The sequence below is a fragment of the Pezoporus occidentalis genome, unplaced genomic scaffold (assembly GCF_034315485.1).
Source record: "Pezoporus occidentalis ecotype Australia unplaced genomic scaffold, CSIRO_AGI_Poc_V1 ctg50, whole genome shotgun sequence".
NCBI lineage: Eukaryota > Metazoa > Chordata > Aves > Psittaciformes > Psittacidae > Pezoporus > Pezoporus occidentalis.
This window is the reverse complement of record NW_026915836.1, coordinates 1023739-1051588: the sequence shown is the minus strand read 5'-3', so window position 1 is coordinate 1051588 and position 27850 is coordinate 1023739. Positions and strand designations below refer to the sequence as shown.

At 38.2% G+C, this 27850-nt stretch overlaps 1 protein-coding gene across 3 annotated transcripts in view; it reads left to right on the top strand.

The window, feature by feature from the left end:
* Positions 1-27850, top strand: part of SRBD1 (S1 RNA binding domain 1) — a 124640-nt gene that overhangs the window by 82921 nt on the left and 13869 nt on the right. For all 3 annotated transcript variants that reach the window (XM_062637001.1, XM_062637002.1, XM_062637003.1), the window contains 3 exons: positions 21529-21635; positions 23619-23795; positions 26224-26376. In XM_062637001.1, coding sequence (XP_062492985.1) covers positions 21529-21635; positions 23619-23795; positions 26224-26376 — 437 coding nt within the window. The remainder of the gene's footprint in view (positions 1-21528; positions 21636-23618; positions 23796-26223; positions 26377-27850) is intronic.

Genomic DNA, 27850 nt, shown 5'->3' with positions numbered 1-27850 from the left:
GTTTATTACTTTGGTTTATTTGTATTTATTTAAGTCCTGCAGCTGAAACCCCGGTGATGGCAGTGTTGCAGTTCAAACAAGCAAGGCTTATTTTATAAATGTCCCTTTGTGGGTTGGTGGCTGCATTTTTTTGCCCGAATGCAGGGGGTCGGTATCAGTAGCATTTAATTTAGAATTTTGGGGGTGGAAAGTAGAAATTGACATTCAATTCCAGTGTCAAGTTACTGCTAGATCAGGCATAAAAATATTATTGCATTAGCAATCAGAGGAAGAAAATAAACTGTGAGTGCATTGACAATATACAATCGTATGGCAGGCTTGTGTAAAATAGCACAGTAGATGGAAGCAAATACTTTTTCACATGCTTTTTTTCACCACAATACGTTTTTTATCAAGTGGAGGGTGCACAGAAAAGATTTCTCCTAATAAACTTAGGTCCTGCTAATAATGCCCGCAAAGGTAAATTCATCTGTATGTAGCAAAACTGTGTCTAGATAAATATGATCGCACATCTCTCATACAATCTCTGACATACACATGCACGTCCGTGCAACATTGATGAACGTGTTGACAGAGATCTCCATTAAAATCTGGATCTGTTAGTTTCAATTCAGTTATTTTGAGTTTCCTGGCTCTGCGTTAAGAAATGCAATGCCGCCGTGTGTGTCTTTTAACGTAATAGGTTTCAGTAGGTATTGCTAGCGGTTTCATTATTATGGCTTAATTACTTTCAAAAGGCTTCACTGTAAATCAAAAAATACAAAGCCTCCTGCAAAGAAAACATCAGTCTGGTGAACTGAGTTTGGCCGCGTACTTCTGCTTGCCAATCAGGTGTGTTGCTGAAGCTGCATCCTCTACACCACACCAGCCGTTCATGACTTCTTTGCCTGGCTATCAGCTTTAGCAATGTGCAGCTCTTACCAACCCTGCAAAAGTTGTTAAATTCTTTGTTTTCACCTACTCTGTACCCTCCCTCTTGGGAAAATGAGAAGCAGCAGCAGTTCTATCCTTTCTTAGCTTTCTTTTGTAGGAGCTTGTGGTGATTACACATACGAGCAGCAGGCTGAGGACACCGTGTCCTGTGCATCAGCATTCTTGTTCAGTCAACCCCCTCTGTGGTACTGTCACCCATGTAATGTGCTTAAAAAAGGTCTTGTGTATAAAAAAAAATTGAGAGCCAACCAAAAGCTGTGCTGTTCTTACAGATTTCTTGGCAGTGGGAGTTTGTTTCTTTTGGGAATATTCCCGTTCATTTTACGATGACAGTGATTGTCTAAATTTGCAAGAAAAAAAATGAAGTTAAAATAATTATTGTTTAAACAAAAAAAATCTGCAGAAACTCTTTCTCCAGGCAAAATATAAATTTTTTTGAGCTCAACTGTAGCTTTGGATTAGACAATTCTGAGTTGAGCTATGAAGTACAATAGCAAAAAGCCCAAGAAGCATGAACAAATGCGTACAGTGTCTCCTAATATAAGTGCCTGGCTCTTTGGAGGCCACCAAGAAGTCTGCAGTGATTGACGTGCATTCTGGCAAAGCTTTTCTCCTTTTTTTTCCCCCTGCAACAGTGTTGCAGTCAGTCAAAGTGTACAGACAAAGCTGAGTGAATACCAGTTTCCCCAGTACAGGGGCTATTTTTTCAGGAAGTCTAACTCAAACCAGATGTTTTGCTTAGACCTAGAGCTTGTTGCTGCCAAGCATCTCATCAGAGGTCAGAGTTCTGGGCTCAGGGCCCTGCTAGAATTCTTTCACAAATTGCTATTCGGTGAGGTTTTAATCCTAATGGAAAGAATAATGTGCTTGTAAAATCTGCAGTTATTACAAACACAGTATACATATTGTGGACTTCAAATGACTACATATTTCATTCCCATAAACAGGGAATGCAGATGAATGCAGTGTGTAATAGTTTTAGACGTTCAAACTTAAACTCAGTATAGAGTTTATACTACTGTTAACTATTTGCATTCTTAACACTCCTGTAAAATGAGTAGTAATCTTGACTAACAATTGGCAGCTCGAAACAAAACAAGATGAAAAAATCTCCAGCACGTTTTGACTTGTAAGCTGTTTCCTGAAGTAAATAGGAAACCTTATGCTTTTGGGAATGTTCAGAAAGGACTCGGCTTGCTAAGGCACTAGGTTTGGCACAGTTTGTTTCTTTCCTTCTTTGCTTTTTTTTCAGTCTCGGTTTTTAAATACCTTGGTAGCAACATCTTATGATCAAGTTAATCTTCCTTCAGCTATTTCTTCATACAGCTAATTATTCATTCCCAAAACCTGAGGGTAGACTCTGTGTGTATGTATACATACTCAGCTTACTTAAAAACAAATGCTGATGATACCAAGTGCTAAGAACAAGAAGTAGTGATGAAAAATCTCACTATATCTTTGTCTTCTTGTTGGGAGCAATATTGATAAACTTCTGCTTTGATTCTACTAAAGTGAAGTTTCAGTGCAAGAAAAAAATCTCAGGTAACCTTGCTAGTGTGCTGCAGCCTGCAGCTAGAGAAATGCAGCTTGATAGAATATGAAGATTAAGAGGCTAGATATCAGAAATTAATGTATGTTATAGAAAATAGTGCAGCAAGACTGCATGATGTAACTGATAGCACAGTGAGGCTATGGGGATGAGTTGTGCAAGTTTTGTGTGGCATCTTAATTTTCAGCAAAGAATCATATTTGTGATTTTCCAACTTTGATAACTGCTCAAAATTTTAAGTCTTAAATATGTTCAACTGTATTTAATATAACTTAATATATTAATTTAATATATTTAATATAACTGCTGCTTCATCTCCTTCTAATTCATTAATTTGATGTAACTTGTAAATGTGTTTTTGCTTTGATGAAAAGTGTAACTTAAAAAGGTGGTGTTACTCAGAAGAGTTAATGTTATCCCATTCACATGATGATCGTAGTCAGTGATAGTCACGCTGGGAAGGAGGTAAATACGTATAAGGCAGTATGTCTCTGTTAATACTCTAAACTTTAGACATCCTGAGGTGTTCATCCGTTGCACAATTATCATTATTTTTCTTAATACTTACTTATAGTAAGAACTGCATTTTAAATGTTGATGCTCAAGTACAGGTGTTACTTTTTGGGGTAGGGAGAGATCTTTTAACTACTGGTAACTCTTCAGCAAGCCTCCCTGTTGGCTAAATTTCATTCACGGCAATGAATGTAGTGATTTGTGAAATAAATCACGGCTACATCAGTTCAGTGGTTGAACAAGAAATTGATGAAGCTGGCATTTGGACAGCAAACTCATTTCACAGACAGTGTGCATTTTTTTTAGAGGTTTTTACTGCTGTATTCTATATATAGAAAGAAGAATGTGGCCAAAGAGATATTGGTCAGCTTTTCCATTATAGTGTATGCTTGTAGAAATAATATTTTCCCTTTGGTTTATTGAGTTAATGTGATATACATTTAGATGTACAGAACTGAATTGGAAAACTGGAGTTATTTCAGTGGGTAGATTTATAAATTTTAACTTTGTCCTGTTAGAATCTGCATTTTGATTAACTGAGACCATTTCTTTTGTTTAATAAATACCTAAACCTCCGTAAAGACATACTACTTTTATTGCAAGTCGGATGCTTTTGGTGCAAGCTGATGCTTCAAGGTGAGAAAGTGAATATTAAACATGGATTGAAATGAATACCTACAACCTAATCATTCAGATGCAATACGAAAAAGTGGAGACAAACTGCAATCGTATAAGAGAAGCTTTTTCATATTAATGAGTTTCCATTTGCCAATAATTCTGTCATTTGTAACTTGAATCATTCATCACCCCTGCAAATGGTTCTTTCAAGACGTTATTTGCAATTTTGTCTTGTGTTTTTGTCCTTGATGTTGTGAAAATGACCGTCTACAGTTACAGGAATGAAAAGAGATCTCATTCAAACATCTTTTGTGTTTCCACTTTCAGTGAAAAATGTTTTTCAAACCTGCAGCTGGTTATTTCTGCAGGAGTTCCCACTTATATTCAGCTTTGATTGACATTCTGAAATGGCAGCTTTTCATGAAAAGCTGTTAACTTGTAGAATTTGGTTATGGTACTAAGACAGACTGACTTTGTTCTACTGTTGGGGCCTGTCCAACCTAAACACAACCCTGCATCTGAATTTAATAGTGCTGCTCAGCACAGGGAGCACGGGCTTTTTCTTTTTTCATTTTTCTTCTCTGTTTTTTTAACACTGGTTCATCTGATGTGTTTTTGAACCTGACCTGATAGGTACTCATCCCGAGATCTTCTCTGTCAGTAATCGGGTTCATTGGAGTTCTCCTTATTTCTCCCTCTTCTGGGCTAGCAGGTTCTGCGGGGTTGCGCTTCCATGATTTGGGTGATGGGCTGTATTTTTGTGTCATCATTTTACATGCTGAAAATAAGTAAAAAATGCGCTTTCATGACTCCGCAAGTACTACAGTGTCTATCATAAAAGTGACTGCAGCCTTTATTCCTATTTATTTCTGAAGTTTTGGGTGTGAGGGCAAGCTTAAAGTATTAACAGATTTTCTGAGCAATGATTACCGTTTAATTTCTAGTCAAGAACGGAGAAAGCAGAAGCACAATTATCCTGCCCTCATCTTTACCGAGTTGGTCTTTAATTTTATGCTAGAATGTTGAACGTAGGAGAAAGAGACAGTATGCAAAATCAGTTATGCTCTGTGTTTCTTGCCGAACTTTTAGATAAGGATATGAAAGTACCGATATACATTAGCTGAGAAGGAAGAGGAACATTTGTAACTTTGAAATAGATTACAATTTACATGAGGGAACTGAAGAAATTAGAGATCCAAGCATCCCTGCATCCGTCACTGATGCCTACTGTTATTTCACTCAAGTGTGAGAAATAAAGCATGGGAAATATTTGGGGTATTCCATAGGTTAACTTATACAGTCCTCTAAGAGTAAATATGTGCGATTTGTATGAGGGAGCATTTGAGTTTTGTTCTATGAAGGAGGTAATAGTGTCATTTATTGCAAGTGATTGTACGTTGTTGAGCTGCTTATAGAGTAAAAACTGTGTTTTCTGCATACAATAGTTGAAAATTCTCATCAGCTGTTTTCTTAGCTGGCTAATTGCTTTTATAAAACTTTCTCTGTATATTTGCACCTACCCCTGGTGATACACAAATCAATATGCTCATTCAACCCCACGCCACTGCTGTAGTCTGTTTAGGGTGCTGAGACAGTAATGTGAAATATGCCCTCCTTATGCTGACTTTGTAAATGTCTCCTTAGTCATCTGTGATATGGCACTGGTACAGCCACATTTTGGTTAATATTAAAAACCATGTGTGTTTTTACTGTGAGATAAAACATGATTTGCTCGATCCTTCTCTTCAACGTTATCTAGATGTAGTGACTGTTTTCTCTGTAGTTTTCTAAGGTTTAAAATAAATTTTCAAGTACCAACCAGAAGACAAATTTCGTGTCGATGAACCGATGTTGACAGTTCTGTCCCATAATTTCGTATGAATGCTTGCAAGCTTCATGTGAGCTTTCAAAGTAAAAGCGAAAGCATCTTAGTTGCCACCCAGATGTTACTGTTAAAAACTGATACACACCACCTCTATTCCTCCAAGCAAAGGCAGGATACAGGGTACAAGCTTTTTGGTATACCCTTAAGGTCACTGTGAAATACTAGACCAATTGAATTAAATGGCAAACTGCCCACTGACCTTGAATGGAGTCAGGATTTTGCCCTTTAACTCTATCAGGCCCTAAGGGCGAGCAGATTTCATTCTGAAACAGACCAAACATGGGAGTCTTTCAAAGGATAGTTGAGCTGTTGTGAAGTCTGACCCAAACTGCAGGATGCAGAGGGACCTTGAACTTCACTTGGAAGTCCAAGGGGTACAGGTAAATAACTGCTGTCCTGTCGGATGCAGTGGAACGTGATTATCATTTTGAAATGCTGTTTTCTGTGTCATTTTCTATAGGAAAACATTATTTTCATGAGTCACTGATTGCAGATGAGTGTTCTTCATTTAAAAATGGGTAGGAGGATATAGAAGATATAGAGAGCAGGAGGCACTAACCAACATGCCACTGCTTCACACTGTTCCCATGCAGAGCAGAAGAGGTCGGATTTTTCTTCCAGCTCTCCCAGCAATAGGGCTAAACATTTAAAACTTGGGGTTTGTTTTTTTTTTTTTGATTGTTTTTGGTTTGGTGGTTTTTTTTAGTTACATATTTAATGATAACTTTTTTCTGGTATTCCTTCAATAGCCCTCTGGTAAATTTTCAGTCATATCCATGGGAATTTAAATGGTGTCCCTTTTGTTTAAAGAAGAATCTGTTAAGAGAGAATGATTTACCATCACAGAAATCTTGAATTGCAAAATAAAACTTTAAGAAAAACATACATTTCAACCAGATAAGCATATATTAAGGGGTCTTCAAACTCACTCCTTTTACAAGAGCAATTGTTGTGCTTATTTGCAGTGCTGTAAGTACTGTATGTGTTAGTATTACAGAGAGAATTGAAAATTCTTTGGTGAGCCTGGACTTTTTTGCCACATTTCTCTGAGCAGAGCAAGTGAGCAGCCTTGTAACGCTTTTTTCCCCCTCTAATTCACTGGTTTAAGTTACAATGCTTTCAATTTGGCCTCCTCAACTAATACAGAAATGCTTCTGTGAATGAAGATCCTTTTAGCTGTTTTCTCCCTTAAGATTAGCGTAAATTGAAACATCTCAAAACTCCAGAGTAGGTGGGCTGATAATCTGGACATTCTAAGTGTTAAAACCCTCCCCATCTCTTTGGGTTGTTGTCTTCCTCCCCCCCCCCCCCCCCTTTTATTCCTGCCATCTGGTTGTCCTTCATTTTAGTTTAATTGGACTGATGGATGCAACTATATGTTTATGAACTGGAGGGAGGAAGTTATAGGAATGTTAGTTCCATTATATTCTCCTAAATTTCTGTCTTTTCAGGGAAAAAGACAGGTCCCATTTATTCCTTAATTATACGATAAAAAGAGTACTTTCAATCTTAATTCAGGCTGTTCTAAAGCAGCATTCCAGAACATGCTCTCAGTCTTGTCTTTTCAAAATGTAAGTTGGCAGGGTTGCTTGCTGTCTTCTATCTCTGCAACTGCTTCTGTCTGTAGTGTTGTAGAGCCATGTTGATGAATGTTACGTATGTATGTTAATGATGTATGAATGAATGTGTTAGGGGCATCTCATGTAGATCCGGTTCTGCCATACCTTTTCCTTACTTAACTGAGGGCCATTGTTTACTCTGAATATCACTGTTAAAGAACCCGGGTGTTTTGCTGAAAACACTGATAAGTGTGGTAAGAAGGGTAACAGTACAGATTTTGACCTGAAGTGTGTATAAAATAGTATGTCCTTGTCTTTATTTTCATAGCATTCCTTCGCTCTGTGTACACATCATTAGACTGTCTCTGTTTTATCACATCCTGAGATCTGATCCACTGTTGCTGTTACTAGGTACCATATAATTTTCCAACTCTATTTAGTAAGCCACTGTGCCTCTCCCATAATCTTTTCTGAAAAGCCAGTGTCCCAGGTAAATGGCATATCTTAATGTGTTGTAAGGTTTGGATTTTCAGGACTTTGGGAAGAAGTGTGCTAAGGTTTCTATCTTTAAGTGCCTGCATCCTCAATTGGAGACACTTTTCAGAATGGCTTTTTTTTCCTCAGTGGGTTTTTGCCTTTTTTTTCTTTCCTTACATTCAAAAAATGCAAGGTACATAACTAAGACAAATGGAAATATACTAATATATGATTTAAAGATATGAATGCTTTATGAAACCTTTGAATCAGGTAGAAATGACAGCGAATTCTGGGCAAGTGTGGTAGTATGAAAACACCAGTGTGGATTTACATTCCCGATACCCAAAGGCACAGAAAGCTAGAACTGGACTCCTTAGGACACTCCTCTTTGCAATAAAGGAATTTTGTTGCTAAAATTTCAGGCCATTGTGTAATAATGTAATTTTTGCTTAGAAATCTGGTGGCAGAATTTGTGGTGCTTTATTAAGCTATTGGAAATTAGTGCTGCAGATCTCCAAGAGAACTCTTTCTTTGGCTAACAGCTGCAGACAGGATTTCAGTTTGAGACAAATGCATGTTTCGATGGGATGAGGTGCAGTGTATACAGATGGGAAGAGAAAACGCTCCTGAAAAGTCTGGATCAGGAAGTATCCGTTTCTTTTCTGAGGCATTAAAATCAAATGATGGAAAAGACTGAAAGTAGTTAAAGGAGATATCTGTGCATAAGCCGTCATGAAGAACACTATCATTTGCAGCTTCTTGTTTGTTCCAAGTATAAATTTCAAAGTGCCTGATGTGGTGAGGAACGTTTTGTCTTCCTTTGAGACACTTCTATGATGTGATGTGACAATGTACAGTCTATGTGCAGTGCTCTCTTCTTATTTTCCTAGTTATCCATATTTCAGTATACTTTGAGCCAGGTTTCCATACCTCATACCTAGAGGTCATCAGCATGCGTATAACTTGAACCATTTGGATGTTGATTTCCAGTTCTCTTATAGAAGCATACATGCAGTAATAAAAACCTGCTCCTCTTAAATCCCATCTAACTTTAAAAGAAAAAAGAAAAGAAGAGGGGGACCCACAACAAAACCACCACCAAAACCCCAAACAAACAAAAATCCAACAAAAGCCCCACAGTAAAATACAGGCCGTTTTTAGTTTTTCTACATACCTGTTTTACACAGCCTGTATCTTAGGAATGTAGTTAACTGAAACAGTTTTGGGGCCATTTATCCTATATGGTTATGCATGTAATGTGGTATAGTCAATGTTGCTATCAGTTAAATAGCTGCAAGGGAACTTGGGATCAGCTTTTGGAGATGTTTTTCCCACTGCTAGGATTTAACTACATCTGTGTTAGTAGTGTCTCTTTCCAGCTTCATATCCAGACTTTAAAACAGGATAGCCTGGTTGCATCTAAATCTTGATTACTACTTGAATGTAACTTCAATATAAAGGAAGGCCCCTTAATTTTTATCACTGAACTGGGCATATGAACACTTCCTCTGGTACAGGGTATGTAATGGATTTGTTTACAGCCCTTTTTTTTTACTCCAGTTGTGATAACTAAGTTGCTTAATGAGAAGTGGTTATTGGCTTCTAAAGCGAAGGTTATTTAGAGCTATGTTTTCATTGTTTCCCATTGGTGCATGGGACAACTCAAAACCTATACGAAAGCATTTGTAAGCTGACCCTGGGCTATGCAGTCAGAGAACATCAGTGCACGAACATCATAATATATTGCAGAAGCAAAAACATACTGTTTGCTTCTGGGTAATGATGCTCAGGTTGCAGACAGGAAATTAAGAGTTGTGGTTATTTCTTTTTCTTTTACTATTACTTTGGTTTAAGACAAATGACCGAGTTCTTGTGGGTTTGATTTGTCATCTGTAAAACTGGGACTGTTTTCAGGTACCTGTATCTCGGTAGTGTGAAGTTTAAAGGTTCTGTAGTGTTTGTGTGTGTGTGGCTATGGCAGGAGGTTATTGCTATTCTAATTTCATAATATCCTAGCATAGCCAGAACTGTTACTGTAAGAAAATATCTTCCTGTCACCTACAGGTCAAAATAGTCTGAGTAAGTACACAAAAACAGTCACCACTTTGTATCTCTGCACTATCAGCTATGCACTTTCTGCCACTGAAAGCTTTGGAAGAAGTTAAGATACTCCTAATGTTTTATGAAAGGACTTGAGAATACAGTTTTCTAATGTGAGGATTTCCTAGGCTCTTAGGAGTAGGATCTAGAGTATCAAAAAGTGATAGCTACAGACTGAGGTTCAGTGACTAGTTTGCTCTTAGGTGCAGGATGAGTAACGAGGAAAACAGTGTGTGTTCTTGTATGCGGGAGCTATTTGGTATGTCTTTTCAGGTTGCTTAATACTTCCCCAAAACGAATCTAACCCTGTTAAATAAAAAAGGTTGTGTTTGATTACTGGTAACTTTAAAAAAAGAAAAAAAAAAAAAGAAAAAAAATTGCCTGACTTACTTTGGATTTTACTTTTCATCCTCAAAACCTTCAACTCTCCTTATAAGCCCTCAAATGAAATGATCTCCTGCCCTAAACAAGACTGAATTAGAGTCAATTCAACATTTGTAATTGCTAATGACCATGAGACACATATCACAGAACTGCTTATAACTGGATCTGATGCCTTTTGTGATGGGCAAAGTCATAAACATGGTACTTTAGTAGCATATTCTAATGATGTCTAGTCCTAATTGTATTTCTACTGAAAAACACTGAGAAACTTCTGGTTTTCTGTGTTCCAATAGCTAAGAGAAAGGAAAATAAACTGAAATGAAAACAGAAGCCTGTTAAGCCGATAGCTTCAAATTAATTGCTCCTGTGCATGTGGAATTACTGATATTTGTAAAAGTTTAGTAAGGAATATTGAAACACTAAATGGATGATTCAGCTAAAAACCTCTCTTTTTCTGTTTTGAAACAGAAAACTGTATTGTTGAATGTTGATTTTAAACCTGTGTTAGAACCATGTTTCAAGTGTGGCATATAAACTTTAGAGGTTTGCTATGGTAGAAAACTCGCAAGCTGAGGTTTGATAAGCTTCCTCATCATCTCTGAACTCTGAATTCTTTCTGTGTCAGCATGTTGCTAACCCCCTTTTTGGATTGCATCTAGCCCTGATCTGCTAGCGTTGTATCCTTGCCTGGGTAAGTCAGAAAGCAAGTCCTCTGCCTGACACTGAAATGTACCTGAAGATGGAGGTCTGAAACATGCTTGTGTAAATCTTTTAACCTGCGCATCAAATGTACATCAAATGTACATTTAACTGTACATCAACTGCTTAAAAACAAAAAAAAAAAACCCAAACAAAAATAATCTTAGAATTTGGGCTTACTAAGGCTCTGGGTTTTGGGTTGGTTTTTTTTGTTTGTTTTAAGTAAGCTAAACTAACATTTTTAAGAGGAATTTGTTCTGGCTTTGTGATGGAAGAGCATTCCAGGCAGCACCAGATCACCAGTGCTATTAGTTTTTAGGCTGCATTTTCCTCTTCACATTCTTGACTGCCTGTGTTTTTAAAGAGTAAAAAAAGCAGAGTGGTTTTCTGAAACTTTTCCCTAATGGAGCTTCATATTTTGTCTTCCTTGAGCTTTTCTTATTTTTTACAGTCATATGAAAAGCTGATTAGTATTCTGAGGCTACTGAACTATCTACCATAGTTACCAAAGAGTTCCTATCTCCTGCTAGATTCTCTTAATAATTAATATGAGCATATACTCAGTACTGAAGTCACTGTCAGCTTTATAGGTCTTTGCTCAAGTTGAGTAAACTTAGAAGTATTTGTAGGATTGCCTTTGGATGCAAGGGTTACCTTTAAACCTCAGGTATATACCAAATCTTTGTGTGGCTGAGACCTGCATCCTGTTATATCTTGCCCTGAGATGTGTTTGCAGGCTGGGAATGGCGTTATCTGTCCATGTATCCTTCTTTTGCATGGAAGGGTAGAAGTTGCTTGGGCCAGAGTTAGTAATAATGATGTGCCAGGCATAGCTGTCTTGCTCATCTTGCCATTATTTGGATTACCTCTGCTCCTTGCGTCGGCCTAGCCAACCATGTGCTGTGGACCTCCCTACAGGACTTGCACTTGAGCTTTCTTGCAAAGCTTTGTATGTTCCAGAAGTTGAAGGCTGGCCATAGCTGATGTAAGGTGTCTTAATTCATAATCGGAGCAATTTCTGCCTTGTGTGAGGAAAAGTCAGGAACTTAATGCCTTGATCTAGGTTATTTAGAACAACTGCCTTTTGGTGTCCTTAACATACAAGTTCTCTAAAGAAAGGAACATCTGATAATAAAGACTTCTTTTTTTTAATACTTAAAAATTCTGGGTTGTTGTAGCAGAAGTAATAATTTGCCATGGCAGAGACACGTTGAATAAGCCTATCTAATAATCTGATTTACCCATTTGGTACCTTATCTCTTAACTGTCACCCCTGAGAGTTTGGGGTTGGGTTTTTTTTTATCAGATGAAACTTCTATTGAACTTCTGTCCTTAATTAACATAGTGGGACATCAGGCAGTGGTTTCCATGGAGCAGACCTTGATTCTGGATCGCTCTTCATGTAAAGTAAGGATATACTTCTGCAAATGTTGGGATGCAGACAGAAGTGCTGCAAGGTTAGAGTTTAATTCCCTTCTTACTTGATGGTATACCAGCTTGCAGTTGTAAATATTTATGCAAATAGAGAGTTCTACTCCCTCTACCTTATAAACTTCAGCAAAACCAAATCTGAGGCAGTACAGTTGCTTTTTGGACTGGATGCTTTTATAATTAGAATTGATAATGATATCTGATTTTTAAATCATGTTTTTTAGGAATTTCTCAAGTATTAAATATTAAATTTTCAAATACTTTATTGCCTTCTTAATTTTTAATGACTTCCCGGGGTTGCCTCTAACTTGTTTTGGTTCAGCTTTAGATCCCTTGTAAAAAGGAAAAATAAAAACAAAACCAAAACTTTGCAGTGGAAATAGAGGCTAGTCTTGAAAATGAATGATGCCATAATCTGTGATCAGATTACCCATTTGCAATGAACATATTCATATATACAATAGTTAAAAGCTTTAACTTTGTAAGTAACTTGTAAACTTTGTGAGTCAGTAATAGTAAGGAATGATTATTTACAAATCTTTCACTAGAGAATACCTAAGAAAACTCTTTATGTTCCAAGCAATTTTTATTAATTTGCTGCACTATGAAAATGTATATTATTTTATATGTTTAAAAATAATTTAGCACTGTATATTTGTGATGTTTTAAAGAAGCCTTTTGAAGGAATTTACAAACCTAGAGTAAAAATGAAGGTTACGTCATGAGGCCACAAATCCCAGCGTCTGTCGGGGATGCTGGGGAAATAAGTGCTCTTTGATTTGTGCTTTTTCCCCTCCTTCCTGCTGAGATCTTGTTTAAAAAGATGTGTATTGCAAGAGAACTCAATTACTATTTCCATCTGCGGGGTAGTACATACACTATTCTTGTTTATGCCATTCTACTAGTTCGTTTTGATTTCTTAAGTTTTGTATTATTGTAATCACTTTGCCAGTAATGATCATATACTGTCAGTAGTGATGATGATTCTGAAATGTTGCTTGGTTGTGAGAACAACAAATGTTGGTGTTCTCATTCACTTGTAGAAATTGTTATTGAGAGCTTAGTTCTTTTAGTGCTGACAAGTTTGTGCAGTTAATTTATTATTCAGTCCTGTCAACTTTTCAGCTTCCAATGTGCAAACATTTTGTTTGTGTTGATATGTAATAAAAGTACTAACTGTACATTTTAATGCTAATTTTAAGCTCGGCACAGAGCAGAATTCTAAAAGGTCACAAACTTACTAAAACTTGAGATTATTTGACCAATTATTTATTCTTTTGCTTCAGTTATAACTTGCTGTTACATAGAATGAGTGGCGCTGAGATTTATTTTAGTTGTCAAAGATTTGAATGACACAACGGATCCTTATGCAGTCTGCCTGTTGAATCCATAAATGCTGGTACTGAACAAACCTCTGTTTTTTCACGTTTCCTGGCTTTCTGTCAGCTTTCAGTCTTCCATGGGTCATTCAATAAACACTACCCTGGGTGACTTTTTTTTGAGTTGCCATGTGTCAGTCAAACTGAAGTGCACGCTTTTAAGTAGGCAGAGAAAATAAGCTTGCTTTATTTGAGTATGGCTGTGTCTTCTGCAGGACAGTGTCATTCCTAGCTTATTTTTGCCTTTAGCTCTGCAGTGGAAGAGGTGGGGGATCAAGGGGGACAGGAGTGCCTGATGAGAGCAAAGGAAGAGCCAAACAAAAAGAAGAGAGAAAACTGAACAGCGGAATTTGAAAGAGTTCTTTAAGCATATTGAGTTTGAACTGTTCCGCTTTAAAAGCTTTTTCCAGCAAGGGTTTCAGGAGATGGTGTCACATTAAATCATTTTTTTTTCCCCCTCTTAGTTATATGATGACTAATTCTGTTGGTGCGGGATTAAAAAACTACTGAAGGTCCTTGTTTGGTATATACGTTTTTTTCTAGTGAGGGAATAGATTGTCATTGTATTAAATATATTCCTGGTGCATTGCTGATGAGTCACCTCGTGCAGCCATTTCTAAGTGCGTTTATACACTAAATTTGCGGAAGCCATTGAACATGGGAAGTTGCTTATGTTAGGCATCCAGGGTAAAGTAGAATGTGTGTCAGCTGTACAAATCTTTCCTTTCTAGAAAATACCCTTCAGTGAATTTTCATTTTTGTTGTAGTTTTTGCTAATATTGCAAATAAGCACATTTCTCTAGAGATGAGTGAGAGGAACCCCAGTGTGTCTTCAGCGGAGCTGGAGGAAGTATGTGTATTTATATAGATCACATCTCCTGGGGGCTCCCTTTGCTCTGAGGGAGGCCGGTGGGAACTCTATACCCAGGAGCTTCTGTTCCTCGCCCATCTGCTACAGGGCAATGGATGGTCACTGACTTCAGACTAAACAGAATTCTTACAGATGACCAAACTCACCTGGGCTTCATGACTTTTGTCCCTCTAGAAATCACTGTTCCTTTTCCCTCTACCAGTGTAATCTTTTTCCATCTGAATTTGTTGCCTTACAGCCATGGGATCTATGAAACTCCACTCCTGATGGTTTGTCCTTGCTTTATCTTTCTGTATTATTTGCAGGGTATCCGTATATCTGTAGAGCTTTAACAGCTCGAAAATGCAGGTTTGGACTAGAATTGAAATGTAAGGCTTTCCACCATCACCATTGTTACAGCAAAGAAAATATTCCACCGAAATCTCCAAGAATTGTGCAGTCGATTATAATCACAGTTCAGATTGCTGCCTCTTAGTTGCAGAACAAAACGCCTTGGAGAAAACTGGTACCTGCTCTGGAAAGAGAAGGGTGGTTTTGGATATTATGCTGGCTTGCTGATGTCAAAGAAGTTAGCTTTAGAAATCAGATATACTAGCAATGGGCTTGCATTTGTATAAGAAGCTTAGCAGTGTTACTGCTTCTGTTACGACACAAGCACAAGTAAATATAAGACAAATTCCAGCAACTTGCAAGTAACTTGAAGCATTTACATGCTGAAGTGTGCATTTTTGTTTTCTTTTTTTAATGCCAGAGCCGACAGACTTTGTTTTTGTTTCATCGTTTTCTTTGAAACTATAAATCCATTTTTCCCTCTTGGGATATTCCAGTAATAGTAATATGCTGTTAAAATAAACACAATTTAAATTTTTGAAAACAAGGAACGAGCCAGAGTTAAGTACATAGGATAACAGTATATGCTATAACAATATAACATTTGGAGAAACCACAAACAGTCTTCAAAAGGAATTCTTGAAGTTGGGTCCTTTTATCAAACATCAGATGGATAAGCTTGTTTTCTTAGAATCTAAGTGAAAGGGATTTTCCAGAGGATGCTAGAGATTAAAACCCCTGCCTGAGCTTTCCAACTTTTCCACCTGACATGTAAGGTGCATTTTCCTATTTTGCCTGATTTTGCACATGAAAAGGCATTTCTCATTAGTCTATACGTGTCACATTCGTCCTACTGTACTTAAGGGCTTGTCCTGAATGCATTTTGCTTCTGTGGTTTCACAAGCATTTGAAATGCAGCTGACTGCGTGTAGGCCACAGCACTGGTAGAGAATGTTTTTCTTTCTTTTAAATTTCAAAACACGTTTCCATGGATTGGATCGGAGTAAAATAATAGTTTTGAACTTTGCTTAGGATGTGTTGTCCCACCTAATTTCTCATTCAGTAAATGTCATTCAGCTTGCACAGTTATACCACTCTTTAAAGTGTTTTTTTTCAAGAGGCATGTTGGCTAGTCTCACATGCCAATATTAAAATTCATGGATTTAGAAGTTAATGGTAGGTACCAACAAAGTAATGTTTTATGAGGTGATAGAAGTGTTTCAGGACTTACTTAAAGACAGAAAAAATTATATTGCATTTACTTCGTTGAAGGTTTTACTTTTGCATTTAAAGGACAAGTGAGGTCTAATGCGATCAAAACCCTAAATAGATTGTCTGATGTGCAGCTTGGTCTTATTTAGGATGAATGTCGATCTTGTTATAATACTGTAAAGCCGAGCTTGGGTCAAGAACCTGTAGGTTGCTGCCCAGACTTGAGAGCTCTTCCCTTCCCCACTGCTTTGTGACCACCATCATTAGGTCATGTCTGTACTACATTGGCTCTTGGGTGTTGTAAAGTAATAACCATGCACGGGCTGTTTGTGTCCATGTCTACTGATGTCTGTGAATGTCAAATAATAAGTATTTAAGAATTACCCTGTATTGAAGTAGATTTTCAAACTAGTTGAATTTCTCTTTATGAAACATGCAATCATACCATATTTTCTGGAATTATGATTTTATAGGGGACCAGGAAAATATTACCAAATGCATTATAGTTATGTGCATTGTTTCAGTATCTGGGGAGGATGGGGGTGTTAGGTTGCTGAAGGTAAAGAGTGTAGAGTTGTCATTTACTTGCATGTAAAAGTTGCCTGTTAGGGTTGTTCTAGTCTAGTACTAGTAATCTGGTGTTTGGTGTGTTTGGTCAGGCGAAGTCAGTCAGTGAACTGGTCCACCATCTATGTTTATGCAGGTTGACTAAGTGCAGTCTCCAGGCTTCATGTTAACAGGGGTTCTTTGACTTGATAAATTTGTCATGCTGATGACAAATGTATTTTTATAGTGTCTGTACTGGTATAATGCTAGAAATAACTGAGCTGAGAGGCGATTTAAAAATTCTGACTTCATTTTGTGTGCATCAGTAGGTTTTTGAAACTGGAAAATTGCTTTGAATTACAGTTGTAGTAGCACCCTCTCAAGGAACAGAGAAGTTTTTTAGTGATGCTGATTAATTCCAGTGGAGTGTTTGTAGTTCTTGAAACTGAGCAGAACAACAGTCCTGCTCTCCGCTTCATACCATATAAAAAGAAAAGATACCCGAAGTATTTTGGTATAGTGATAGGACAAAACCATCATGTGCATAACACAGGGGTCCTCTAACACTGTTCTTTAGTGCTAAATATTGTGCTGTGTTTAATAAAAGTACATTAAAGTGTTATATTGGGTTTGTTTGGGTTTTTTGTTTTTTTTTTTTAGCATGGGTTTACAGAATGGTGGCTTTAAAATATGCAATATAATCTTGTTTTTCTGGCAATTGCAACAAATTTGCCACAGACTAATTTGAGGGGTCATCGTGACCAGAAATCAAAATAGTAGCCGTTAATTTTCTTCCAAGTTCATGAATGTAAGTTCCATTTAAGATATTTGGTATATAATTTATATAAATATTAGAAAAATGTCATGTTTGACTTTCGTTTATTGGTCAACTACAATTATTTACTGCAGCAGTTCAATTAAATAATTCAATATGTCTTGCTCCCTGGCTCACTTGATAATGTCTTACAAATCAAATACTAAAATACAGTTAAAGTGCCTGATATTTCCAAAGGCAGATTAATTTCTGGAGTCCTCCCCACAAAAAAACCCAAACCAAACAGATGTCTACTTCCAAATGCTATCTGTGAAGCAAGGCAGCTGTCTTCTGCAGAGAGATGGTAGAAGAAAGTTCTCGGATTTGCATTGGATATCCTGCAGTTTGTGGCAAGCCCGTTGTTTCTGCTGGCCCTAGTTTCCTTAAATTGGGGTATCTATCCTTACTACTGGTTAGAGATCGTCATACCAAATGAAGTCTTCTGCTCCAGATCTACTCTTCCAGCAGTAAATATTTTAACGGTAGCCATTCTGAGTATCCTTATCAACTTAGCAGTCTTAGCGGGGACACCCTCACATATAGGGGTGCCTTCATAGCCTTGCATATTTGCCTTGGTCTTTATTTGTGCAGGTTTTCTTCTCATGTACTTAACACAACACTTAAGAGGCATTCCTGTCTTTACAGGCCTGTTGTAGTGAATAAGCAGCATGGAGGATGTGTGCTTCTAGTAGTGCCTGAATAATCTGATACCACCTTAGTGCATATAAATAGTACATAGAAGTATAAAGTACCATCTAACCTCTGATATTTGAGATGATGAGTGAAATTGCTGGCAAATGCACTGCACTTTAAACCTTTCTGAAGTGTAACCTGTTAGCAGTAGGAAGTCTTGACAGTGGTATTGGGATAATGATGTTTTTAATCAACTACTTTCAGAAATTAAGTTCATAACGCTTATCTGCTTTGTATCAGTGTAAAGAGGGATGTCAGAATGTCTTCATCAAGACAAAAGGAAGCTGTGATGGTCAGTAGCTGCATCTTGGGAGGCAGATTTGCTGTTTGGGAAGTTTTCTAATGTCATTCACTGGCTGAACATGTCTTACTTCTGTAAGGTACCAGTTGGCAGATGAGTGATTGTTCTAGCCAGGCTGTTTTCTGCTTATCCTGGTCTGTCACTTCCACCCATTCACTTTGTCTGTATCTTCATATACGTGCTGTGATGCCCACTCCAAGTGGTATGACTGCTGTGTGTTGCCAGAGTAGAATACAACAACTTATGCATGTTTTATTCTGTTGGGTTTTTTTTGATGTGGACTGTTAAGTAGCAATAAAGTCAAAAGATGCAAATCATCTTTGGGAGAGATCTTGAGACCTGAGAACTTCTTGTCTTACTGGCACCAAAACCAAAACCAGAATAAATTATAGTTTTTTCCAAATTGTGTGTATCCTGTTGCACAAAACTTTACAGGAACTACTGCACCCACAAGCTTAAGTCTTCAGATAAATGCCAACTTCACATTTGAAAGTGTTGATCTGTGAGCACTGGACTGTCTTCCAGTAGCAGAGGTATTTCAGAATGCTTACCTTTTGATTGTGATATATCGTTTCCTTGGCATGGGAGGGACTACAGCTGGCTGAGTTGCTACCTAGCTTCACTTTCAGCAGACTGGAAATAAATCTGCTGAGTTGAGCCTTCCAAACAACTGCTGAGAAAGATGAGGCCAGATCTATGGGTTACCTTCTTTGCTCCCCCTCTATGCTGTAAAGGCATTGTGGAGACAATGATGAATGTCTCTGTTTTGAATCAAATAGCTGCATCTTACTGCTTCATCATCTTAAGGAATGAGACTGAAACCTGGGGAAACAGCAGTCTACCCAATTCTCTGCCATAGACTATATTCTAAGTAGTTGTTTTAGACCAAGATATCATAGAATCATAGAATAGTTAGGGTTGGAAAAGGCCTTAAGGTCATCTAGTTCCAACCCCTCTGCCATGGGGGTTGCCACACCTCACACTAAACCATGTCACCTAAGGCTCTGTCCAGCCTGGGCTTGAACTCTGCCAGGAATGATGGAGCATTCGCAACCTCCTTGGGCAACCCATTCCAGTGCCTCACCACCCTCACAGGAAAGAATTTCCTCCTTATATCCAATCTAAACTTCCCCTGTTTAAGTTTTAACCCCTTACCCCTTGTCCTGTCACTACAGTCCCTAATGAAGAGTCCCTCCTCAGCATCCCTATAGGCCCCCTTCAGATACTGGAAGGCTGCTATGAGGTCTCCACGCAGCCTTCTCTCCTCCAGGCTGAACAGCCCCAACTTTCTCAGCCTATCTTCATACCAGTAACTACTACAGTTAATGGAACTTGTTAATATAACTTGTGAAATTATATGGTAATGAACTTCCAAGTACCCTGGAGTCATAGCCTTTACTAAAAGCAGAAGAAAATTGAGGGCTTTGCATTTTTTTAATGAAAAAGAAAGTTGTATTAGTATTTTAATATATTTTGAATATGTGGTTCATCAAGGAAAATCTAGCCCAGTATTTGCCATCTGTACTTGGCAAAGAAGAGAAAATGTGTGTTCTTTCTGAATGGTTTTATTCTGGTTCTTGTACTGTGTTATATAAATTTATCCTTGCATGAGCGTGTGTGTGAGCTGGAAGCTTCTAGCTCTAGTGCATAACTCAGTTGATGGCAGGAGAAAGAGGGTATATATAGAACGTCCTCGCTACGAGAAGCTGCATCTTCAGTAAGTCAGAAAACTAGAAACATAAGACTTCTTTTTAGGGTGTGGAATATTTTGTTTTGGTTATATCTCTTTATTCAGAAAAGAAGCCATTGTTGTAGGAGCAATACATTAATATGTAGAAACTGGCATTTGATCTGCAAAGTGTACAAGTTAAACTTGGTGGCTGTGAGGCCTACTATGTGCAAATGTACGTATGCATGTGCTCATGCATGTACATTGCTTTTTGTGTGCAAAGCTTATACAGGAGGAACAATACTGGCAAAATTTGTGCTTCCTGTTTGTAAGTAACTTGTATCAAGTACAGCATCATGAAAATACATCGCATTACCATCATCTGAAGAGAGCGGGCTATGAAATACATTGCCATAAGTTTTATGATTGTTTTATCAGTTGTTAACCACTACTTGATGAATTTTCAATATTAGTAGATGGGGATTGATGCTGTTGGCATGTTAAATTTAACTGTGAAATCTTTAAAAGATCTGAATGGCTTAGAAGGTAGAACAAAGTAATGGATGAAGTGTTTGGTGCCTTGGCTTGGATCCAGCTTGATGTCCTAAATGGATGCATCACAAAACCACAACAGATCAACCCAGATTTACATGAGCGATGTATAAGAGCCCTGAAGCTAAGCCAACATAGTGATTGAATTAGTTCCTGCATTTAGAGAGGCTTCTCCCTCCAGGTCAGACTTCTAAGCACTGTTGGGCTTGTATGGGGAGCTAGCAGTTATAGATTGAAGTATGCCTACCTTGTGGAGGGAAAGAAATCTTAGAGCTTCAGAACTTTAACAAGTGTGACTGATTTTTTTAGTGGGGGGAAAAAAGGGGAAACACTATGAACAATAAGGGAGAAAATGGAAGAATTTCCATTAGTGGTGCTTCAGTCGAGGACCTGCCAATCTTCCCAGAAAAGTCTGTTCACAATCTGAAACGTTTTGTTGCTGCAGGGCTGATATGTACCTTATGTATTGCCCACCCTCATACAATACCTCGCTTGTTCTTTGAGTAAATAACTACTGTAGTGTGATGCTCCTAAATAGGACAGTTTTGCAAACGTTTGTGTGCAGGTGCAAAAGTACAACATTTGTGAGCTTGTCTTTAAAAACCTTCTTTCTAAAATGCTGTTTTGTTTTTAAACTCATATTATAGATAAATAAATCTCGTGTTAAAGACAAGGCATAGTGGATGAATAGAGGCATAACTCTTTTTGAGTAATCATTGTGTGTTTAACATAGTTTTGTGTTAACACCATGCAGGGAAATAGTTATTAACCAAAAAAGCCCACAGAAATGTGAAGTTTCTTATCCTAGGGATTTGTATCGTGACAAAAATGTCTCAAAGAGATACTCAGGACCTTTTGAAAATAGGTTCTATGGTTTGTGTTTAACTGGTACCCTCATATAAGAAATTGATAAGTTCCAGCAACTATTTTATTAATGTTAGTATTTTTTGCAGTTCTTATTTATGTACTCTTCGGTATTTGAGTAACCCGATATCTCCGTTTATGTTTCTCAGCATGATGTATCACAGACTTTGCTCAAAGCAACTCTGGACAGTGTGGTTGAAGAGTGTGTCAGCTTTGTAGGAGTTGATATTAACATCTGCTCAGAAATACTATTAAGGTGAGTGAAACACTTTCCTATTCCAGTAATTACATGGCTCTGGATCACAGAGTCTCTGTTTAGTCTGCCATCTGACTCAAGCTCAGCTGGAGCAAATGGCTCTTGTGTTAAACTTCCAATTACACGAAAATGACACATTGAGACAGTATTTCACTGGATTGTTAAGAGCCAGTTTTTAAGGGTATGTGTGATTCTCCAGGGTAAAACTATTCTTCAGAGGAAAACAGGGATTTAAAAATGTTGAGCCAACACTACAATTTTAGAAAAACTTAATATAATTAATTTGTATTTTTTCACTGAGAAAGGACTTTTCAAATGGCTCTTAGAAGGTATTTTTATAGGTACTGCGAAGTGGAACAGGTTGTAAAAGTTGGGCGAGGAAAGGAGAAAAGGAAAGATTTAAGGGAAAACTGCCGAAAAATGTATCCCTTTTTACTGTTTTTTTTTTTTTAAATAATATGCCATATTTGCTTGGAAAATGTTCAGGATTTTATTTCTTTTGGTTACAAATTGGAAGCTTATTCTCTCTCGAGTGTGCAGAATTCAGAAATCTTTAGCTAAATAGCCTCTAAGAAGAGCTGTCATCCTCTGTAGCAGGAGAGGAAGAAAAGGAGTATCCCTACTCTTGGTAACAACTATTTTAGGTATCAAGGTTAAGAAAAATGTACTTTTGCTAGCTTTATCATTAATTTTTTAACCCTTTGTAATCATTCTTGAAAACTTCTTTCCATATTTTGGAGGAGGCTCATTCTTTTTAGTTTTCTCATTTCTCTTCCATATTCTTTTTCTGTGTACCCAGCCCTCAGCTTGACTCTTGATGTACGTTCTGTTTCACCTACGTTCAGATTTAGACCAGCTATTAGTAAGAAAGCAAGCGTTAGCGAATTGGTAAATGAGGCTGACCAGCTTTCGTTGCTTTAATAAAAGCCTACCTGAGCAAGTGCAGTGGGTGGGCACTTGGAAACATTATGAAATTCCAGTCCTAATGATTAATATTTTCTCTGTGGTTAAAGGTGTGTGTCTAGAATTTAATTCCGAGATTTCACCAACTTTGGATTATTTATTTTTTAAATTTTGCTTGAGGATGAGAATAATGGAAAGATTTTCTTTATTTATTTATTTTCCCTCTGATTTTTACCTTTTTTGCTAGGTTTGCTGGTGGTTTTTCTAGAATCGGTCTGTGCCATTCCACAAACAGATCTCTGCTGCCATTGACTTACAGCAGTGGCATCTGATATATAGAGCCAGATGGGTGACATTTCCTTCTCTAGTGCCACGAGTACATGCAGAAAATGTGCAGCAAGCCCACTGGTTCCTGACAGAACTTGGCTAACTGCAGTTGCACTTCAGAGATAAGATTTTTGCCACATCTAGTTGCCCTCAGAATAACTCATGCAACTTGTTCCTGGCTGCTCTTTTATCTCAAGAGCACCTGAGAGAAAAGGAACAAGCTTTGTGGATCTGTTAAATTGTGTGAGGAAGGCAAGCTGCTTCCAGCTACTCTTCTCTATAGCAGACACCAGCCGTTCTATGCGGTCTTGTGGTACCATTGTAAGGGAACAGCTGGGAGAGGACTGTTCACACAGGAACAATGTAGGTGTCCTGAATCCTCCTCCCACATTGTTTCCTGGAGCAGGCAGCTGGGGGCAGGCCATAAGACATGAGAAATTGAACTGGCATTACAGAAATAGCCAACAGATCATAAAGAAGCCACGTCCATGGCTTACCAGTTAGGTATGTGCAGAAGCGCATTGCTGTACCAAGTTTTGTTGACTTGAGTGGATTCCTTACATAGGACTAAGAGAAAAGATACTTTTTCAGATGATGCTTTTGGCCTGAGAGTCTGTTTGCAAATAATTCTTTGCTGTTTTCAAGTTTTGTAAACCAGATATTCTATAGTAATGTGTATCCTTGTGTTAATGCATCACTTGTATTAATGACCGGTCAATGGTAATAAATGCATTCTATAAACTTGGCTCTTAGACACATTGCAGGACTGAATGCTAACAGAGCTAAAAATATAATTGAATGGCGAGAGAAGAATGGACCATTTATAAACAGAGAACAGCTCAAGGAAGTTAAAGGTCTGGGTCCCAAATCGTTCCAACAGTGTGCTGGATTCATCAGATTCAATCAAGAATATATAAAGACCTTCTGCAGGTAATAGAGATACTAGCTATCTTGCCTAAATTGTCCAAAATAGTATGAGAAGACTTTTTCCCTTTTCTGTTTTGTATTCAGGTTTGAAACTTGAGGAATCCTAGGCCTTTGCACTCTGAAAGACAACCTCTTAACAAATAAAGTTCTTGAAGTCAAACTTCTTCTTCTGAATAATCGTGGCTTATTAGCCAAGTCCTCTAAGTCAGGGTTTCAATAAGTATGTAAGCTTAATTACAGATTTTGCCACTGAATTGGTATAAGAACTTTGGTGTGCAATAGGGTCATGGTCTGAGATATGAAAGTTTTAGGCTTGTATTTCAAGCATAATTCAGACATTTGTAAATTCCTTTTTAATGTGGTGAACACACAACTAGGGTGGATTTTTGGATAGCTTCAGTTCTGTTACCTGGAAAGTTGAAAAGCTGCCTGGATCAAACTCTGTGTTGTATTCCTGTGCCTAGCGAGCGTGATGCGACTGCCTTCTGTCTCAAATATGAGGCCCTTTCCCATGTGTCAACAGTGCATCATCCTGTTCCCTGTTTCTATACAAAGCCTTTCCCTCTTGCAACCATTCATTGTGCTCGTGCTGACCTGAAATCGTTCCTTTCCACAACTGAAAGTGCCCCTTCTGGTGCAGTGTCTCTTCTGCCTTTTCCATTTTTCCTTCCAACATAAAGAACTGAGAAAGGGCACAGCAGCAGCACCATCCCCACCCTTTTGCCACTGACTCTTCTCAAAAAGTATTTTCCTGGGCAGCACATGCTATTTTTCCGCCAACCCAAGGCTCAGAAGCAATACTGTATTCCCAGTTGCTGCTGGCCAAACAGCACACACGTAACTTCCAGGCAGGAGGTAGGCACATTAGGACTGGCTTACTGCCCGGGTGGAAGATATCCAGATTGGTTGCCCATCTGGCAGGGAGGAACATGCTGCAGGCCAAATGGTGCATGCTGGAAGCACCAGAAGACCAAAGAAATTGCTTTCAAGGCTGTAGATGATCGATAAGTGTTGTGTTGTACAGATCTGTTCTAGCAAACGCTGCAATACAACACAGGGGAGGAAAGGCTGATGCCTTTTATCCCTCAAAAAAAGTTCACTGGTGAAATGTTTAAGAAGAGCTTTTTTCCCCCTTGTTGGAGCATGCTTCTGATGTTAGTCAGATCCCATAAAACATGAGAACACTGTATAACCTGAGAAATCTGTTACAACTGTGGAGTTTGAGGCCAAAATAAAGCTCTAACACCATTGCCACCACAACATTTCTTTTGGGCCCAGGTGGCCAAAACCAAACATGTTTTAAATGGACTTCGAGAAGGTTTCATTCCGGTCCCCTCTGATGTGGATGGCTGCAGAGTGCTGTGTGAATTAGGTTTTGTGCTTTCTACTTGGAAGTTAACAAATGGTGGTTATTTTTAAAATTGATATGGAAAATGCTATGTCTGTGCTTCTCCTGACAGTGAATGCGTAGGTAAAGCCCAAACTGCAAGTGCTAGTTCAAGGTCCATCAGTGCGTTCTCTTTTGTCCTGCAAAAGCGGGAGCTAGTTGTGATTTAGGAAACAAGAATAAGCAGTCAAGAAAGGAGCCTTTGCCAGTGGGAGTCATTTGATGCCTTTACTGTATCCTGAGCATTCTTTTGCTGAAGGGAAACTTTAAGGGAAGAAGCGTGCTGGTTGTAAATATGCTACGCACAAAAAGAGAGATCTCTTTCTCTCCTGTCTTCTGTGAAGCGCTCCTACCAATATAGGCAGTTTGTCCAGGGCTCTCCCTGAGAATTTGGAGCCGTTTCATTATCTAGCCAATTAAAAAGCCCCACAAAAAAGGCCAATCCAAATGGTAACTGATTAGGAGCCAGTCATGTATTTAAGAAGTTTAAAGGAAAGCTCCATTGAGATATGTCTGCAAAAATTGTTTCTAAATTGTGAAATAGCAGCAGATTTGACCTCTAGCCCTGTTCCCGTCAGTGTTCGAGTCCAGGCTGGATGGGGCTTGAAGCAACCTTGTCTAGTGGAAGTTGTCCCTGGCCGTGGCAGGGGGTTGGAATTGGATGAGCTTCAAGGTCCCTTCCAACCCAAACCACCCTATGATTCTAGTAACTGACAGTCAAGTATGAAAATATCCTCACAAGATCTTTATCAAGTGGGTAAATGCAGTTGTTCCCATTGTTTTATTTATAATCTTGTCATCATGAAGAAGTTTTGATGAAGCACAGAATCCCTTCCCAATGTTTGTTTCTATTGTAAGTTAATTTATGCATACATGTATATGTTACATTTCAATTCTATAGTTAAGATTCACCCACAGTGACCGTTTAGGGGGTTTGTACTGTTTTCATTTTAAAGAATTACATATAAGTCTGATTTCAGAGGTGGGCACTTGGCTGGGATTTCGTTCGTTAAGAATGACATGTCCTTTTTTGCTTTCTGACAGTAGTAATAAAAAAGAACCTGGAAGTCCTGCCTTTATGACTAAAGCAGGTGCGCAGGGTAAAAAGAAGGGCAAACCAGTGCCATATGCCTCGCAACAGCCCAATCCTTTGGACCAAACTTGTATTCATCCAGAGTCTTACAACATTGCAATGAGGTAAGCAGTTGGAAGCTCTTTGAAGCATTGATGCTGTCAGTTTGTAAAATGAAAGTACTTCTATTTCTGACAACAGCCTGCTCTGCCTTTTAAGACAGGAGCACATTGATTTGATGCGTTCTCGCCTTTCTTCAAGAAAAAGTTATGTTTCAAAAGTTGTTTACAAGCAAGGGGTTTCAGTTGGTGTGTTTTGCCTTCTACATGCATGCAAATCTTTATTCTATGGGGTTTTGTTGCTTTCACATTATTTTCTAGTGAGGAAATCAGTGAATTTTCAAACCTTCACCAGACTTTCTTCCTGTGATCCTGCCTTCTTCGTACCTCTTTGAGGCCACTTTTCTCAATTCCTTTGTTTGCCAGCTCTCATTATGCCAGAGATGGCTTTCGGTTTGAATTTTTAGTTCACAAAATATGGAGACAAATCATTTGTTCTAAAAATGCCTACAAAATTGAGGATTTTTTCTTCTATCTTGTCCCCATATATTATATGAAAGGCCATAAGTAAAACAATTTTATTTGCTCTTTAATTTAAATATGGTGCAAATTTTCAGTTAGCAGTATTTTAATACCTCTGCATCATTAAGAACTGCTTTTACATTATTCCTTATGTTCAGCACGTGCCAGTCAAACTTCATACTTGATGAATTTTGGCCACCAGAATTTGTGTGAGGGGGTGTGTGTGTGTGCACAAAAGCACACGGATATATGTGAGGATGTGTCATCCTTTAAAGTTAAATTCTGATTGTGAGATCTAATTAAGATGTGTATGTTAAGATCCCAAGCACATGCACACCGTGGTAGTTTTGCTAAGTGACCTTTAGCTAAAAGAAGAGAATGGGTTTTGTGTAAGTCAGAAAACAGTAATTAGGAATCCATGTGTGCTTCTGGTTAGGGCATACTGCAGCTGGTAAATGGTAGTAGAAGCTATGATCTTTACTATCATCAGCCCTGATTGAAATTCGACTCTGCTTGTCCTCTTGAGAAAGTATTATCTCCTACAGTAAACCAGCACATACTTATTTTTTGGGGTGACTTGCACTGAAAAGGATGTTTTCTTAAAATGAGCTGGAGCTAATAGCAGCAGTAGCTAGATGCTTCAGGATTCTTATGATCTCTGTTGAGAACATGCTTCCTGTTTTATAAACAAAGCCATCTTTAAGCCTCAGAGAGATATGCTGAATTTCTGAATTCATGAAGCTTGAGTTTCTTATCTAAAAACTCTTACAGAACCTTGCATTTGTTAGGACACCTTCCCTACACTCTATGCTCTGTGCAATTGCTTGTTAGAGTGCATGCTGTTTGTGTGGTGTGTAGGTAACTGGTTTCTCCTTTTCTGTGACTATTTCCCTTTTTTTTTCTCATGCATCAGCATTTCTTAGTTATCTGCCCTATGAATAGCTGTAGGAAAAAATTGGGCAAGGCCCTGATCTTAATGATATCTTACATTTGGTTAGGTGGCTTATAGAGTAGGAAA